The sequence below is a fragment of the Bombina bombina genome, chromosome 3, assembly GCF_027579735.1.
Source record: "Bombina bombina isolate aBomBom1 chromosome 3, aBomBom1.pri, whole genome shotgun sequence".
Lineage (NCBI taxonomy): Eukaryota > Metazoa > Chordata > Amphibia > Anura > Bombinatoridae > Bombina > Bombina bombina.
Window position 1 is genome coordinate 540,909,255 of NC_069501.1, and position 19,733 is coordinate 540,928,987.

General features: G+C 37.2%; 1 protein-coding gene across 1 annotated transcript in view; it reads left to right on the plus strand.

Annotated features, from left to right (window-relative positions):
• The window catches only part of LOC128653620 (angiopoietin-2), a 120,816-nt gene that overhangs the window by 97,513 nt on the left and 3,570 nt on the right, over nucleotides 1-19,733 (plus strand). Inside the window, exon 8 of the mRNA XM_053707011.1 lies at nucleotides 18,298-18,428. Within this exon, the coding sequence (XP_053562986.1) occupies nucleotides 18,298-18,428 (131 nt within the window). The remainder of the gene's footprint in view (nucleotides 1-18,297; nucleotides 18,429-19,733) is intronic.

Genomic DNA, 19,733 nt, shown 5'->3' on the forward strand with positions numbered 1-19,733 from the left:
TGCTGGTAGCTCCGGCATGGCCTCACAGGTTTTGGTATGCGGATCTTGTCCGGATGGCCTCTTGCCAACCGTGGACTCTTCCGTTAAGACCAGACCTTCTGTCACAAGGCCCTTTTTTCCATCAGGATCTGAAATCCTTAAATTTAAAGGTATGGAGATTGAACGCTTGATTCTTGGTCAAAGAGGTTTCTCTGACTCCGTGATTAATACTATGTTACAGGCTCGTAAATCTGTATCTCGAGAGATATATTATAGAGTCTGGAAGACTTATATTTCTTGGTGTCTTTCTCATCATTTTTCTTGGCATTCTTTTAGAATACCGAGAATTTTACAGTTTCTTCAGGATGGTTTAGATAAGGGTTTGTCCGCAAGTTCTTTGAAAGGACAAATCTCTGCTCTTTCTGTTCTTTTTCACAGAAAGATTGCTATTCTTCCTGATATTCATTGTTTTGTACAAGCTTTGGTTCGTATAAAACCTGTCATTAAGTCAATTTCTCCTCCTTGGAGTTTGAATTTGGTTCTGGGAGCTCTTCAAGCTCCTCCGTTTGAACCTATGCATTCATTGGACATTAAATTACTTTCTTGGAAAGTTTTGTTCCTTTTGGCCATCTCTTCTGCTAGAAGAGTTTCTGAATTATCTGCTCTTTCTTGTGAGTCTCCTTTTCTGATTTTTCATCAGGATAAGGCGGTGTTGCGAACTTCTTTTGAATTTTTACCTAAAGTTGTGAATTCCAACAACATTAGTAGAGAAATTGTGGTTCCTTCATTATGTCCTAATCCTAAGAATTCTAAGGAGAAATCGTTGCATTCTTTGGATGTTGTTAGAGCTTTGAAATATTATGTTGAAGCTACGAAATCTTTCCGTAAGACTTCTAGTCTATTTGTTATCTTTTCCGGTTCTAGGAAAGGCCACAAAGCTTCTGCCATTTCTTTGGCATCTTGGTTGAAATCTTTAATTCATCTTGCCTATGTTGAGTCGGGTAAAATTCCGCCTCAGAGAATTACAGCTCATTCTACTAGGTCAGTATCTACTTCCTGGGCGTTTAGGAATGAAGCTTCGGTTGACCAGATCTGCAAAGCAGCAACTTGGTCCTCTTTGCATACTTTTACTAAATTCTACCATTTTGATGTATTTTCTTCTTCTGAAGCAGTTTTTGGTAGAAAAGTTCTTCAGGCAGCGGTTTCAGTTTGAATCTTCTGCTTCTGTTTTTCGTTAAACTTTATTTTGGGTGTGGATTATTTTCAGCAGGAATTGGCTGTCTTTATTTTATCCCTCCCTCTCTAGTGACTCTTGTGTGGAAAGATCCACATCTTGGGTAGTCATTATCCCATACGTCACTAGCTCATGGACTCTTGCTAATTACATGAAAGAAAACATAATTTATGTAAGAACTTACCTGATAAATTCATTTCTTTCATATTAGCAAGAGTCCATGAGGCCCGCCCTTTTTTTGTGGTGGTTATGATTTTGTATAAAGCACAATTATTCCAATTCCTTATTTTATATGCTTTCGCACTTTTTTATCACCCCACTTCTTGGCTATTCGTTAAACTGAATTGTGGGTGTGGTGAGGGGTGTATTTATAGGCATTTTGAGGTTTGGGAAACTTTGCCCCTCCTGGTAGGAATGTATATCCCATACGTCACTAGCTCATGGACTCTTGCTAATATGAAAGAAATGAATTTATCAGGTAAGTTCTTACATAAATTATGTTTTTTTTATTGCATTGCTATAATCTGTATCAATCTATTGTATTATAAGAAAAACTAAAAAAAAATCTTCATTGACTTTAATGGACATACTTGTTACCACCAGTTTACACAATTTTCACTCAACAGCAATGGAAACTAGGCCACAATCTTTCTTGTGATATACATTTTTGTCTCCATTTAATTACATAGATTATTGCTTGATTCATAATGTTAATTAATGCATCACTGTGATATGCCACTCATTATTTTGATATTGTAACATGAGAGGAGGTGGTCCAGGAAATCAGAACACTTAGCCTACAGTCAGGTTTGGGTAGTCAAGAGTTGGATTCTGAGTGGTTCAGGGCTAAGTGTTAAGGTGTTCAAAGAAGAAGAAAGGAAAGAGATCTCAAATCAAGATCATCCCACAAACTGCAGTATGAATTAAATGTACCATTTTATAGCTGTATCTGAAAAACATTAAAGTACAGGTACAAATCCCCAAAATCCAAACTTTTTTATTCATATTTTTTTTTAATTATTAAAAATTAAATTTTTTCACCAGAAGTATGTCACAAACGTCTCTGCCTGAATCTTTAGTATGTTTTTTGTTATATAATGCTAATAATGTTACCTTGCTGATTACAGTACTGTAATATCTTTATGATGGTACTAGGTATACAAAAGTAATAAAAAAATATGTTTAACTACCTTTAGTTTGCACATTTAAGCTGTATATTACATAAATGACATGATATTGTAGTGTACACTTGGTCCCATTTTACATATGCAAATGTTCCAAAATCCAAACTATTACAAAACTTTTGCGGTCCCAAGCTGTTTGAATAAAGGGTTTGCTAGCTCTATTTTATTTTTTTGTGTTAAAGTGCCTCATATATGTATGTATATAAAATGTGCTGATGGCTTGATCCAAGGGGTGGGCAAAATGGAAGTAACTTTGAAATGTGTCTAATATTCATTTGAAATTCAGAATTTTTATTATGCATTTCTATTGTATTTAATAGTCCTTGAACCTAATATTTTAATGAAAAATACTGTTTCATTCTTGGATATTGATGATGCCTTGGTGACATCATCTCCTGAGTGTGCCTTGGATTGTGGAAGGTGTAGGACGGGGGTGGACAGCTATCGGCACTCCAGATGTTATGGACTACATCTCCCATAATGCTCTTTCAGCCATAATGCAGGCAAAGCATCATGGGAGATGAAGTCCATAACATCTGGAGGGCTGGTAATTGACCACTACTGGTGTAGGACAAATTACCTTTCTCACACTCTGTTATCGCTATAATATAATTTGTTTTCTATGAAATAATGACAGGTTTTAAAGAAAGAGATACTTAGCTCCAGTAATAAATCAGCAGTTTGCACAACTGTAGATCAGTATCACAAGCTGGACATGGTACTCCTGATCTACATAAGGAACAAAATACAGCAGATTCTAGAAAATGACTTGCAATGTGAATATGCTGTATATTTATACAATATAACCAGCATACTGGTGTGGGGCAGAAGGCTTTAACAGAGCCCCTATTGTCTCCCCCTGTGTTTCCAAGCAGAAAAGCCCCCCCATTTAAATAAAGACTCACTTGACTGTCTAGAATGCAGGTAATCATGGTGGGCACCTAAACCACTGAGCACCTATGCATTTTTTATGGAGAGTGTGGTGCACTGTTGCAAACTTCCTGTCTCACATCCTGACATATTTAGGAAAGCATGAGACTCTTCATTCAAAAGTGAAAATCCCTTATTTTGAATAAGAATTACATGCCTTTTTTTGCATGCATGTGTTCACCAAAGTAATGATAATGTCATGTGAAAATCAGAGTAATAACTGCATAACATTTCTTGGTAACAGCTTTTAGCCACATTTTGTTTTGTTTGCTTTGGAGCCCTGCCTTTTGTGAGTACATATAAATGTAGGGAGTCCCAAGAAAGTTGATTTATGTAAACAAAAAATAATGCTATTGTTGCAGTGCCTGTGTAGACTGATTTGTTGATATTATTTCATTTATGTATTTGTTTTGTGTATTGTTTGCATTTTTTTAGTTAGTTTGACCATGGTAAGAGCATGCATATCATGTCAAATGAGTTCAAGAGACTTGATACTCCAAAATGTCCACTGTTCACCCTAAAAGAGAATGTTTCGAAATAAATTACAGCACAGTGGTTTCCAGAAAATTATATTCTTCAGTAGCTTAATTCAGTTTATTAGATATGTGGTGGTCTCTTCTTTCTACTGCGAAAGACTACACGTACTATTCTCCAGTCCATAATTCCTGCTTAAAGGGATATAAAACAAGTTGGGATAGAGACAAAATATAATAATATGTACTTTAATTATTTTACCTGCAAATTTATACTGCAGTGCCTCGCCATTAACCCTTTCTTTTAACTGTCTGAATTATACAGCTCTAACTCACTCCATAAAATTCATTTTATGGCTGCATATATATTTTAGCTATATAGATATATAGGTATATATATATATTACATTAACATTATTATATATATATATATATATACTGTATATATAGATATAGATATATACACACAAATAAAACATTTTTCTTTTTGAACAATGTTGGGATGTAAAATATGCGTAATGCACTTTGGGTTTCAAATATTATAAAAATATTAATAATAATTATTATAGATAATGTTTTATATATATATATATATATATATATATATATATATATATATTTGTGTATATATATATATATATATATATATATATATATAAACACAGAGAAAGTCCAGCTCTCACTTACAAGCTCACAGCTAAGATTAAAAACAAAAATGGAAGAGTTAGTTACCGCATTTGGCCAAATGGGACAAGCCCAGGTATCACATCAAGGTCCCATCCAAAACCTGAGAGCCTAAAACATCCACACAACGCAAGCTCTCAATCCAACAAACTGGGAACAAGTGAAGGGTGCACAGGCTTATGTAATCACCCTAGACATATACAAAACATGGAAGGGGACTGCACTCTCAGACTGGACTGGGTACACATCCCATGACCCTGCAACATGCTCAGCCCTGGGTGCTCATTGGCACTCACAGGAAGCTGTGCTGTCACCAGAGTCACAGGCAGTTAACCCCAGACAGGTCTGGGTGCAAGAACCATAGGGAAAATTACAAAACAAATTATTACAACACATAGAGAAAGTTTAGCACTCACAAACTCACAGCTAAGATTAAAAGCAAAAATGGAAGGGATGTTCCCAGTTTGTTGTTGAGAGCTTGCATTGTGTGGCTGTTTTAGGCTCCCAGGTTTTGAAAGGGACCTTGACTTGGTACCTGGGCTTGTCCCATTTGGCCAAATGCGGTAACTAACCCTTCCATTTTTGCTTTTAATCTTAGCTGTGAGCTTGTAATTGAGTGCTGAACTTTCTCTGTTTGTTGTAATAATTTGTTTTGTCATTTTCCCTATGGTTCTTGCACCTAGACCTGTCTGGGGTTAACTGCCTGTGACTCTGGTGACAGCACAGCTTCCTGTGAGTGCCAGTGAGCACCCAGGCCTGAGCATTTTACAGGGTCATGTAATGTGTACCACCAAGTACAGTCTGAGAGTGCAGTCCCCTTCCGTGTTTTATATATATATATATATATATATTTTTTATATGTATTATTTAGAATTTGTTTAGTACATCTATAATAATTATTTACATTAATATTTTTCAATATTTTATATTTAATACATAACGCACCTTAATATAACTCATGTCGGGTTAGCGCACATGAAGAATTAGGGGCCTATTTATCAAAGCGTCAACTATGTTGCATTCGCCGGCGTCAATATGCTCGCCAGACATCGCTGCTGCGGACCTGAATACGATCTCTTTATCTATCAAAAAAGCCGTCAAAAAAATGTGCGTCAAGTACGGTGCGAAGAGCATCGGACTGGTGTTAACTAACAATCATCGATGTCGCGGTTATTCATGTTTTTCACAACTTTATTTATACCATTTCATTACTGTCCATGAACAAGCACATTTCTCTAAAGCTAATCTTTTATTTTGCATCTGTTAATGTCCAAGAAATAGATTGATTTATACCTCAACAAACAATATCTCATAGAAAGTTATTTTTATATTAATTTGTTATATGATACTTTCCCATAAATTAATGTGTATTTGTATTTCTAGGATTCATATTTTTATTTATTTTTTAAATTATTATTAATGCTAGAATTTGTACATATATCCTTGCACATATGTATATATAGATATATGTGTGTGTGTGTGTTATGTCAGAAATATTTTGCAAACATATTTACATGTCCCTAAGTTCCTTTTTTTGTTCTAAACAATGTTGTCTGTCATATCTCTGTGTTTATTTATACCACTATATGTATATATTGTAAATGTATTATTTACAATATACAAATATATGTTGCATGATTTAGATAAAGCATGTCATTTTGAAGCACTTTGAAATTCACTTCTATTTTCAAGTGTGCTTTCTTTCTTGATATCCCTTGTTGGAAAAGAATACGAACATATCCTACACTAGTGGGAGCTAGCTGCTAATTGGTGCCTGCACACATTTGTCTCTTTTGATTGGCTACATAGATGTGTTCAGCTAGCTGCCAGTAGTGCAATGCTGTTCCTTCAGCAAAGGATAACAAGAGAATGAAGTGGGTTTGATTGTAGAAGTGAATTTGAAAGTTGTTTAGAATTGTATGTTCTATCCAAATCATGAAAGAATATTTTGGGGTTTCCTGTCAATTTAAGAGCCGTGCCAGGTTTCTCTCTGCACCTGTCTAACCCCTCCTGATTGCAATCTATTTTTGAAAACCACCCCTTCACAGGTGTTATAAAATGGGCTGGCATATAAGATGACATTTATTACTGAAAAATAAATTCAAGAGAAGGAATAAATACACTTGAAAATAGCATGCCAGTAAAGAGGTGATTTTAATTTCTGCTGTATCTGAATCGTTTAAAGTTAGGTGGGCTATCCCTTTGAGCTATCAGCTTAAGATTCTATTGAATCAAACATAAATTTGAATTTTAAACACCTTGTCTAAAATATTACACTGTGTGTCCTAATGTCAGCATCAATGTTTATATTTAATACTAATTTCACATATACATACTTTCAAAGTATAATACACAATGTAACAAATGGCACTTACAAATTCTGATGAGTGATCAATGACACAAGTATCGAGCAATTTGATTCGTTAGTGATAGTTTATAATGTGTATTTGAATCAGATTGGCTGATATCATAAATCATGTGATTATGCATAGTCAAATCAAAAGTGGTGGAAAAATGAACTAATGTGTGGGTTATTTAGGAGTTTGCATTATCATTGGTGCGAAAAGTTTGACTCAAATATGGCACGAAGTGGAGAGTGTGACTTGTATTACATGGCTTAAACATGGTGCACATAGATTTTTCCAAAAAATAAAAAGGAAGTTAGCTATATTATGCTGTGTATTTATTTCATTTGTATCTCTATATCTATTAGTGCAACAAGTTTGGGGCAAAACTTTGCACCAAATATAGAAATAATATTGTCCCCTTGCTTTGTAATGAGAGACAAAGTTGTAGCATAATCCATCAGTAGTAATGTATTTTTCATTTTCATCCCTATATCTACTAGTGCACCAAATGTGGAGCAATAATATTGTTTGATTTAGAAAGGGTATACAGTTTTAATAATTCTCTTTTATTATGTAATATGCTTCATTCTCTTGCAGCATCGAATATAAGCTTTCTGTGTTTTCCGACTCCCATTGAGTTCTATGGCATCCGCAACCTCAAGGATGGCGGATTGAAAACTAGGTACGCTGAGTCGGAAAAGACTCAAGTGTAACTGTAGAATTTTTGATAACTTTGTGAGAGCTTCAAATAGTGTTGATTAGGAGGGCGAATAAACACGATTCTGCTCAAATTCAACTGTTTTCAACTTGCACCGATCTGTGTCGGTTTGAGATTGCAGGATCGAATTTTACGTCATAAATTTCAACATTTGCCAATCTTGACGCTTTGATAAATATGGCGGATCAATCTTGCGACAATTATGACGCGGAATTCCAGCATATTTTCAGTTGTTGCTTTGATAATTAGGCCCCTTGGTGTACTCCTGTCTTGTTTTTTTAAACCTTAGAGAAGTACACTAATTCCTTGTGCACTAACCCACATGAGTTGCATTAAGATGAGTTATATATTTATCATATTATTAAAAAATTATAAAATATTAAAAAAATAATGTAAATAATTGTTATAGCTGTACTAAAATGTTCTAAATATGTTATAGAATATATATATATATATATATATATATATATATATATGTTACAGTATCTATACTAATTATTATTAATATTTTTTAATATTTACATAATGCACAATAATATAATTAATTTATCATGTGAGCAAACCTGACACTGCGTTAGATCTAAAGCTTGAAACCCAAAGCGCATTACGCATATTTTACCTTCCAATGTTTTTCACATAGAATTATTTTTAATTATTAAATATATATTTCTATGTATATCTGATAAGTATTGTAAAATATATATCTATACCTATAGGAATAGCTTTATAGGTATAGGAATATACATATATATAAAAATAACATTTTCCTGTATGTGAAGAACATTGGAATGTGAAATATTTACACTAAATACACAGTAAAACACATTATTAAATAATTATTTTTTTGCCACCTACCCCCTAAGGTTTTTTTTATTATTATATACTTCCCCTTCTCCCCTCTTTGTTTTTCATCCCATCTCTCCCCTCTAAAACCCCCTCTCTTTTTACCCTTTTCTTCTCCAAAGACACTCAGGAAACATTTGTTTGTTATTATTGTTTAATTAAACATGTATATGTGATTGTGCCAATAACAGACATATACTGTACATGTCATTCACGGATTTCTCTTCCAATCACAAGCACTTGGATACAGTCCAAGTGAAATAATATTGATATCTGTTCCATGTACTTGAATCGATCTGGGACAACAGTCGATCAGCTTTCCTTGTAGAATTTGACCATTACATATATGAAGCTGGTATATGTTGGTATGCATTAACTCATTACATTTCACAATAACCCTATTTGATCCACGAACGCTTCTGATCAACATGGAATATAGTTTATAAAACACCAATGTACAATTAATGAAAATGTATTTGTTTAATTTCAGCTTTGTAACATGGCGCTTTTTTCTCAATAAAAGTTTTAAAAAAAGAATTATTATTTAGAAATATATATATATTATAGCCCTTTGCAGTCAAATACATAGCCATAGACCATATTCCTATGAACCCTTATAAATAAAAAAAAATATGAATATTTATATGAATTATTTTGATCAGATAGTGTTCATATGAGTGTAATAGTTTATTTTAAAGGACCAGTAAATTTGCATAATCAACAAATACATGATAAAAAGAAAATGCAATAGCACAAAGGGTCATATTTAACAATGTGCGAGCGGACATGATACGAAGTAGCGTATCATGTCCGCTGCATATCGATAAATGTCGACAGCATACGCTGTCGGCATTTATCATTGCACCAGGATTTCTTGTGAACTGCTGGTGCAATGCCGCCCCCTGCAGATTCACTGTCAATTGTCCGCTAGCAGGGGGTGTCAATCAACCCGATCGTATTCGATCGGGTTGATTTCTGTCCGCTGCCTCAGAGCAGGTGGACAAGTTATGGAGCAGCGTTCTTTAGACCGCTGCTTCATAACTTCAGTTTCGGGCGAGTCTGAAGGCTCGCCGAAAACAAGGGGCATCAAGCTCCATACGGAACTTGATAAATGTGCCCCTTAGTCTGAACTTCAAATGAGAAGTAAAAAAAATTCTGACAAATTTCAAAGTTTTGTTTATTTCCACTCACCCTGTATCGTGTGACAGCCATCAGCCAATCACATCTGCATATACGCATATTCTGCAAATTCTTGCACATGCTCAGTTAGAAAAGTGTAACTATAAAAAGACTGCTCATTTTGTTAAGGGAAGTAAATTGGAAAGTTGTTTAAAATGGCTGCTCTATCTGACTCATGAAAGTTTAATTTTGACGTGAGTGTACTCCTAATGTATTTATGTTGTGTTAGATGCATCTTTTATTTTAGCCCTAACTTTTACTTTTACTTTTTTTTTACTTTACTTTTTACCTTTACATGAAGTTTTTAGTCACCCTTAACCGACGCACGTTAACTTTCAACTTCTAATATCACTTGTGCGCAAACTTTAGCACGCCACTTGTAATCTAGCCCTCAACCTTTAGAAGATGAATGCTTTGGCTGTGCAAGGCTAAGGCATGTTCATGGTGCATGCGGGTTTATCACCTTCTTTATTTATTTACAGACTAGGCTGACAGTGTAGATAAGCCTCTATAATAAAGATAAAAAGAAAACACTGCTTGACTGAAAACGTTCTTTTATTTTGAGCCAAAAATGAAAAACATGAAAATCCTATTTACAGTCTTCAGGAAATAAAGAAAGAAACAATCTGATGTGTTTTGGCTTGTGCTTTAATAAGAGACTATAAATCAAGAGCAAAAGTTAACATTGAAATATACAACCTAAAACTGCTATTGGTTCACACTATGGGGCCAAATTATCAAGCTCTTGTCCGCTGCCTCTAAGGCTGCGGTCTTCAATCCGCCTGATCCTACACGATCGGGCGGATTAACACCCCCTGCTAGCGGCCAATTGGCTGCCGGTGAGCAGGGGACGGCATTGCACAAGCATCTCACTAGAAAGGCTTGTGCAATGATAAATGCCGACAGCGTATGCCGAGGTCAAGGGGACATGATTCGATACAGCGAATAATGTCCGCTCGACCTTTAATAAATATACCCCTCCTTGTTTCTTAATTAACCCCTTCACGACCTTGAAGAGACAGTAAAATAATGTTGAATTATGTGTAGTAAAGCATCTGTGCAATATACTTGCTTTTCCTGTAAATTAAAATTGTGGGTTTTCCAATTCTGACAAGTGCATGATATACCCGCTTCACCTTACCATGTCACTAAATGGTTTCAGCAAAGATTATCCGACAAGGAACTGCAAAAGCAATGGAAATGTTGCTACCATAATTATTGTGGCGAGCTGTATCTCCCCCAGTAACAAGTCTGAGCTGGTTTAGCTAAATAAGTCAGGGAGTTTGTCAGCTTGTAAAACTATTATATCAAGCAAGGGGTTAATGTATTCAAACATGTTCAAACTCATCTAGTATGTTAACACATAGGGGCCGATTTAACAAGTGGTCAATCGGCCCCAATGCAGCTGTTTCCGCTCGAGTGATCAGGCTCACCGGAAATAGTAATTAAGAAGCAGTGGTCTTAAGACGCTGCTCCTTAACTGGTCCGCTGCCTCTGAGGCGGCGAACAGCAATCAGCCCGATCGAATACGGGGCGGCATCTGCAGGGGGCGGCATTGCACAAGCATTTCACCAGAAATGCTGTCGGCATTCAGCGATGTTGGGCGGACATGATCTGCTCAGCGGATAATGTCCACCTAATATATGATAAATCGGCCCCATAGACTGTAGAAAAATCTTAGAAACATAGAACAATAAATGTTGACAGCAGGAACGGAACTAGCATTGATGCAGCAGTTGCAGTGGCACCAGGGCCCAAGTGCTTGGAGGGGCCCATATTAACCATTCTATACAAAGGTATGTGCAAAATGTGTACAATCATAATGCAAGGGAACCTTTTATTAGTGTAAGTTGCAGGACCATCTATCCTCAAAATCATTATATAGAGCAGCATGTATATTACTACTGTTGCTTACTACTGAGTTACCTTTTGGGGGCCCAGAATACATTTTGCACCAGGGCCCTATCTTGAGTAGGGCCACTACTGGTTGACAGCAGATAAGAGCCATAGGCCCAACAAGTCTGTCCACATTTCCTTTAAAGGGTAAGGATGAATTAGCCTTATGCCTATCCAAAGCAGTGTCCCCCAATGTCAAATGGAAGTTTATTCCATTAATCAGTCCCCCTTTCTGTGAAAAAGTGGTTAATCAAATTACTCCTGAACCTACTACCCTTCAACTTGAAATCATGACCCCTTGTTCTTGTAATCACAAGGTGTGTAGTGTCCCTTTAAATCTTCCTACCACCCTCATAAGATTCACATCCAACAACTATGTACACCCAATGCCTATAACTCCTTTCATACATCCCAGGTTATTCTTTTATTTTAATTGTAATCTGTGTTTTGTAAAGGGTCCTATTCCTGTCGATCAACTCCAACTTATGGAATCTGCACCTGATATTTTTGCATTGTAGCGTGTTATGTATATTTATATTAATAAACAATGTAACGTGTGGGCTGTTATCGTCCATCAGTGCATATTGTGTTGGTATTTTACAGCATAATAATTTTAACTCTTAATGAACTGTTTATATTCCTTTCAGATTTGACCAAACATTCTGCTTTCTAGTGATAATTATCAGACGGTTGTGTTTCATGAAACCGCACAATCATTTGCAGATAGTAAAATCTAATTTTTGAAATAAATCCTCATTTCTCCACAACACATACGTTTTTTGCAATCTGCATGGAAATATATTTTTGGCTTTTGAGTAGACATCAACGATAATTTATGAACTGGACTCTAAACAAGACATAAAAATGTAGACACTAATAGATTAAAACTGCATAGTTTGCCCATTTTCCCATCTGCTTCAAAACATCTTGGAATATTTGATGTTAGCTTTCTTTTATATATAGCCTAACGGTTTATTCAAATGTCCTTTAGTTTTATACCATTACACTCATTGATTCTACCCCAATGTTCCCAATGCTCCTTAAAGGGACATTAAACACTTTGAGATGGTAATATAAAATGATAAATTGCATATATAAAAAAAACTTAGCAATATACTTTCATTATTCATTTTGCTCCCTTTTCCTGTAATTCCACTCTGAAATTGTGAGCTTTTCAGTTCCTGTTAGAAATGAAAGTGCAGAACACTGTTACATTCCACACAGCAAATTGGCTGCACACTCTAGCATCTTAGGTATAACTGTCCCTAATTGGCCACAGCAGAGAAGGTAACCTAAGTTACAACATGGCAGCTCCCATTGTTTTATAGACAATAAAACTTTGCATTTATTTTGTCACTTTTTAAACAGCTAATGAAACTTTAAAAAATACATCTAAATGTTATTCTCAGACTAATCTTTTATTTAAATATACCATTCTTTTCAGTATTTATTTAGTGTTTAATGTCCCTTTAAGAAGTTTTAGCTCCACACTTTTGGTCCATAACCCCTTATCTAGTTTGTTCCACTTTTTCTGTTATTTGGGGGGGGGGGGGGGGTTAAAAGAAAATGTGTCTCTTTAGCAGCTTGCTGTGCTTGTGCACTTCTAATATAACAATGCAGTACAGGCATTTGTTTGTCTTAATGGAAGACAAACAGGACATGTATCTGTATGGGTTGGAAGGCAACATGTTTTATAAAAGTTCTGCCTGCTTTTGTCTTAATTCTCAGACAAACATCCCTTTAAAGCAAACAGATGTGAACGTCAGAGGGTGTTTAGCTTGGCACCTCCAGATGTGACATTTGTCCTCAAAATGTACTGCAGGCTTTGATTTTGCGTCCCAAAGGAAGAGAACTTGTGTTGTACTCACTGAACATAACAGTACTGACATTTTGATTCTACCTGTTTCTGGAAAGCGAAAATATTTGCAACAATATCTAATGGAGATCATTGTTTTTATAACTTTCCACATTTATCCTTTCAGTATTTTATTTTCAGTCTTTATTGAACTATTCATGTTATGGATGTTTTCTTAACTTTCATCTGTTTTAGTGTAAAATAATTGCTTAAAATTAATAAGGAAGATTAAAATCTGAGGGTCATGGATTCATATTTTGTGTCTGATGGTTTGTAAATAAATAATATACCGAAATATTTTACAGCATGCCATGGATGTGTGTGTGGCTATGTGTGTGTACGGCCATGTGTGCATGTTTGACTATGTGTGTGTGTGACTTTGTGTGTGTATGGTTGTGTGTGTGTCACTATGTGTGTATGGCTGTGTGTGTGTGACTATGTGTGTGTGTGACACTGACTATGTGTGTGTATGGCTGTTTGTGTGTGACTATGTGTGTATGGCTGTGTGTGTGTGTGACTGGCTGCGTGTGTGTGATTATGTCTGTGTGTGTGTGATTATGTGTGTGTATGGCTGTGTGTGACTATGTGTGTGTATGGCTGTGTGTGTGACTATGTGTGTATGGCTGTGTGTGTGTTTAATTATGTGTGTGTATTGCTGTGTGTGTGTGTGTGACTATGTGTGTGTATGGTTGTGTGTGTGTGTGTGTGTGTGTGTGTGACTGGCTGCGTGTGTGTGATTATGTCTGTGTGTGTGTGATTATGTGTGTGTATGGCTGTGTGTGACTATGTGTGTGTATGGCTGTGTGTGTGACTATGTGTGTATGGCTGTGTGTGTGTTTAATTATGTGTGTGTATTGCTGTGTGTGTGTGTGTGACTATGTGTGTGTATGGTTGTGTGTGTGACTATGTGTGTATGGCTGTGTGTGTGACTATGTGTGTGTATTGCTGTACGTGTGTGTGTGACTATGTGTGTGTATGGCTGTGTGTGTGTGACTATATATGTGTATGACTATGTGTGTGTGACTATGTGTGTCAGGGGCGTATTATGGCCTAGGCCAACAAGGACCGTGCCTATGGCAACAGATTGGGAGGGGCAGCACATCTGCCCTATCCTCTCTCTTAAAACCAGCACACAGTACAGTGAGCAATAAAGTGCAGGCTTTTACAGAGAAGACAAGGCACGTGCACTTAATAAGGTCACTCTTCACAGGCAGTGCTCCTTTAAACTGTTGCTTCATTTAGAGCCGCTGGCATTTTTGCAGTGGAAGCATTCTTGGTGAGAAACTTGCCCGGGATATGGTTACAAGGTGAGGCTGGAGGAAAAGACCTTGTGCCGATATGCTGCCTCCCCTTGTTAGCTGTGGTGGTTCTGCGAGCGCAGTGCACTGCTAAGATCAGCTTGTGATGTCTAATCATAAACTCTCAGTGCTAATGTATGTTAGCTACTAATAACTAGCTTTCTCTGCATTCATGAACCCATGGGGGGATATTTATCAAGCCATCAACCTGAAATACGCTGGAATTCTGCAGCGTACTTGTGGCAAGCTTGATTCAACCTAGTTATCAAAGCCTACAGACCGGCAAAAGTTGAAATCTGTGACGTAGCATACGATCCGCGAGTCTCAATCTGAAAGAGATCGATGATTACGTCATTACAGATGTTCCGACTATTTGACACTTTTCAAAGTTATCAAATAGTTAACCAGTACGCTTGCAGCTATTCTGGCCCAGCGTACCTGGTTTTCAATCCGCCACCCTGGAGGCCGCAGATGCCATAGGAATCAATGGGAGTCTGAAAGCAGCAAAAGCTTATGTTCGATGCTGCCAGATATCCCATTGATTTCTATGGTAGAAAACTAGTTACGTTTACACCTAACACCCTAACATAAGCCTCGAGTCTAAACACCCCTTATCTGCTGCCCGACATCGCCGCCACCTACATAATGTTATTAACCCCTATCCCAAGGCTCCCGGACCCCACCGCAACTAAATAAAAGTATTAACCCCTATACCGCCGCCCCCGGACCCCACCGCAACTAAATAAAAGTATTAACCCCTATTCCGCCGCTCCCGGACCCCACCACAACCATGTATTAACCCCTAAACCCCTGGCCTCCCACATCACTACTACTTAATAAACCTATTGACCCCTAAACTGCCAGCCCCCGCATCACCATAAACCTATTAACCCCTTAACCTAACAACCCGCTAACTTTACATTAAAATTACAACATCCCTATCTTATAATAAAAAATATATATAAATAAATAAATATAAATAAAATACAATAAATAAACTTACCTGTAGAATTAAATTAAACTATATTAAACTATTAATTAACCTACCCTATTATACTAAAAATACATTAAACTACCAATTAAATTAACTATATTACATATTAAAAAAACCTAACCCTACTCAAATTATTTAAATCTACAATTAAATTACAAAAAAATAAACGCTAAGTTACAAAAATTAAAAAACACTAAGTTACAAAAAATAAAAAACCACAGTATCAAAAATAAAAAAAGATTTACACCTAATCTAATAGCCCTATCAAAATAAAAAAGCCCCCCCAAAATAAAAACCCTAGCCTACAATAAGCTACCAATGGCCCTTAAAAGGACCTTTTGCGGTGCATTGCCCCAAAGAAATCAGCTCTTTTACCTGTAAAAAAACCCCACAAATACCCCCCAACAGTAAAACCCCCCACCCACAATAGGATGAGAGCTCAATCCTATTGGCTGATTGGAACAGCCAATAGGATGAGAGCTGCTCAAATCCTATTGGCTGATTGGCACAGCCAATAGGATTTTAGCGGCTCTAATCCTATTGGCTGATTGGAACCTTTCAGCCAATAGGAATGCAAGGGACGCCATCTTGGATGCCATCACTTGCATTCAAGATCCAGTTTATGGTGGAGACCGTATTGAAGAGGAGCTCCTCGTCGGATGTCTTCAGGATGGAAGAGGCATCCAGCCGGCGAAGTCTTCATCCATGCGGCCTCTTCTATCTTCCTCAACTCACTCCCTTCTTTCCCTCCCTCCCTTGCACCCTTCTTTCCCTCCCTTCTTTCCTCCCCCCTTTTCTCCTCTCCCTCCACACTTTTCTCTCTCTCTCCCTCCCTTCCTTCTTCCTTTCTCTCCCTTTTCTCCCCTTCCCTTCTTTTCTCTCCCTTCTCTCAGGGAGAAAATGGTATGAGATGCATGCAATTCAACCCACCTGTATGCAAGTGTTTTGCTAGCCCATTTTCTTTTGAATTGTTATGAAAAAAAAACATTTTACACACTGACCCCAAAAAATATTAAAGGGGAAAAAGGCCTAATTTTGAGTGCCTATGGCAGCACAAAACCTAAATACGCCACTGATGTGTGTGTATGGCTGTAAGTATGTGACTGTGTGTGTATGGCTGTGTGTGACTATATGTGTGTATGGCTGTGTGTGTGTGTGTGTGTGACTGTGTGTATGGCTGAGTGTGTGTGACTATGTGTGTGTGTGTGACTGTGTGTATGGCTGTGTGTGCGTGACTATGTGTGTGTATGGCTGTGTGTGTGTGTTACTATATGTGTGTATGGCTGTGTGTGACTATGTGTGTGTATGGCTGTGTGTGTGTGACTATGTGTGTGTGTGTGACTATGTCTATGGCTGTGTGTGTGTGACTATGTGTGTGTGACTATGTGTGTATGGCTGTGTGTGTGTGACTATGTGTGTGCATGGATGTGTGTGTTCGTGACTATGTGTGTGTATGGCTGTGTGTGTGTGACTATGTGTGTGTATGGCTGTTTGTATGGCTGTGTGTGTGTGTGTGACTATATGTATGTATGGCTGTGTGTGTGTGTGTGTGACTATGTGTGTGTATGGCTGTGTGTGTGTGTGACTATATGTGTGTATGGCTGTGTGTGTGTGACTATGTGTGTGTATGGCTGTGTGTGACTAAGTGTGTTTATGGCTGTGTGTGACTATATGTGTGTATGGCTGTGTGTGTGTGTGTATGGCTGTGTGTGTGTGTGTGACTATGTGTGTGTATGGCTGTGTGTATGGCTGTGTGTGTGTGTGACTATATGTGTGTATGGCTATGTGTGTGTGTGTGTGTGTGACTGTGTGTGTATGGCTGTGTGTGTGACTATGCGTGTGTATGGCTATGTGTGTGTGTGTGTGACTATGTGTGTGTATGGCTATGTGTGCGTGTGTGTGACTGTGAGTGTATCACTGTGTGAGTGTGTGACTGTGTGTGTATGGCTATGTGTGTGTGTGTGTGTGACTATGTGTGTGTATGGCTATGTGTGAATGAACCAGAAATCTGTGAAAATGTATTTCAGTTGACACCTTTGAGAATATGTGAGTGCTACAACCCTATAAGTTCCTCAGTTCTGTATAAATATGGAAATGCTTTTTTGTGTTTAATGTGTGTTTTTATGCATGTTATATGTATAGTGTTATATCTAGTGTGTATCTGTATATGTGTGTTGTGTATGTTATGTGTATAGTATGTGTGTCTGTACTATGTGTATGCTTGTGTTTGTGTGTGTTATGTGTATAGTGTGAGTGTGTATGTACTTTGTGTATGCATGTGCGTGTTTGTATATTTTATGCATGTGGTGCATGTGTGTATGTTTATTGTGTATGTGTGTTTATGTTATTTGTGTGGTGTATGTGTGTATGGTATGTGTATTCATGTGTGTTTATGTTGTATATATGTGTGTGTAGGTGCGCATATATGTGTATGTGTGCATATGTATGATGATTCCTTATTGTTGGATCAACTTATCAAATGTGCAAGGCATTCTGGGACACTGGCTTTTTATATTGCAGAGTTCTCTTCATCTGCAGCCTGGAGATTGCACATTTAAAAAATGGAAGCCGTTCCGGTAAAAGACATTACACACAGTGTAACATTCTTCTTCTGATAACAATATTTACACTTATCCCGTTGTACTCATTTGTGCCGTCTTCTCATTGTGTAATCTCTCTTAGGTTGCAGCTCAAAGGATACAGTGGGACAGCAGGGAGGACGAGCAGTTTCAGCCCCACGGGGACAGATTTTAGCACCAAGGATGTAGATAATGACAGGTGCAGCTGCAGGTGTGCTCAGATGGCCACGGGAGGTAACCATGAGTTTTATTTTATATCAATCTGTATTTTCAGTGGAAAAAAAAATATTTTTGTGTATTTATTCACTTTGTTGTACATTTACCAGCTTTTATGTGTGGTTACCAAAAGGTTGGAGACAAGTAGAAAGCTGATTTGTCCAGCACTAAATTCCATCTACACTCTAAATCAGGGGTGGCCATACTTTAGTGAGACTTGGGGCTCCATTTATGAAGCAGCGGATGCCTGAAATGGACGTTAAAGGGACACTGAACCCAATTTTTTTTCTTTTGTTTTTCAGATAGAGCATGCAATTTTAAGCAACTTTCTCATTTACTCCTATTATCAAATTTTCTTCGTTCTCTTGGTATCTTTATTTGAAAAGCAAGAATGTAAGTTTAGATGCTGGCCCATTTTTGGTGAACAACCTGGGTTGTTCTTGCTGATTGGTGGATAAATTCACCCACCAATAAACAAGTGCTGTCCAGGGTTCTGAACCAAAAATTGGCTGGCTCCTTAGCTTAGATGCCTTCTTTTTCAAATAAAGATAGCAAGAGAATGAAGAAAAATTGATAATAGGAGTAAATTAGAAAATTGCTTAAAATCGCCTGGTCTATCTGAATCACGAAAGAAAAAAAACTGGGTTCAGTGTTCCTTTAAGAAGCTCCGTAACTTGTCGTCGGCCCCACGGTCTTTGTTAAGTGAGTCTATGTGATCCGCATATGCATGAGCTAAGCATAAGAAAATATGAGTTTGCACATGAAATTGATCTTGGTTTAACATAGGGACGGATGTTCTTGTGCTGTATCATTCTTGTTTTCATGTTGACATTAACAAAAGTGGCCCTTTTCCTTGTAAAAACTACAAAGTAGCTTAGAATTACACATAAAACGCAATGGATCATGGTTCCTACCTGCTGACTTTTTTGCATGCTGGTAAAATGCAATGCTGAAGTCTGTATACTGTGTGTTAAAGGGATACTCAACCCAATTTTTTTTCTTTCATGATTCAGATAGAGCATGCAATTTTAAGCAACTTTATAATTTACTCCTATTATCAAATTTTTGTTGTTCTCTTGGTATCTTTATTTGAAAAATCAGGAGTGTAAAGCTTATGAGCCGGCCCATTTGTGGTTCAGCACCTGGGTAGAGCTTTCTTATTAGTGGCTACATTTAGCCACCAATCAGCAAGCGCTACCCAGGTACTGAACCAAAAATAAGCTAACATTCCTGCTTAAAATTGCATGCTCTATCTCCATCGTGAAAGAAAAAATTGGGTTTAGTATCCCTTTAAATAGAAGCTGATGAGAGATTTTTTGAAGT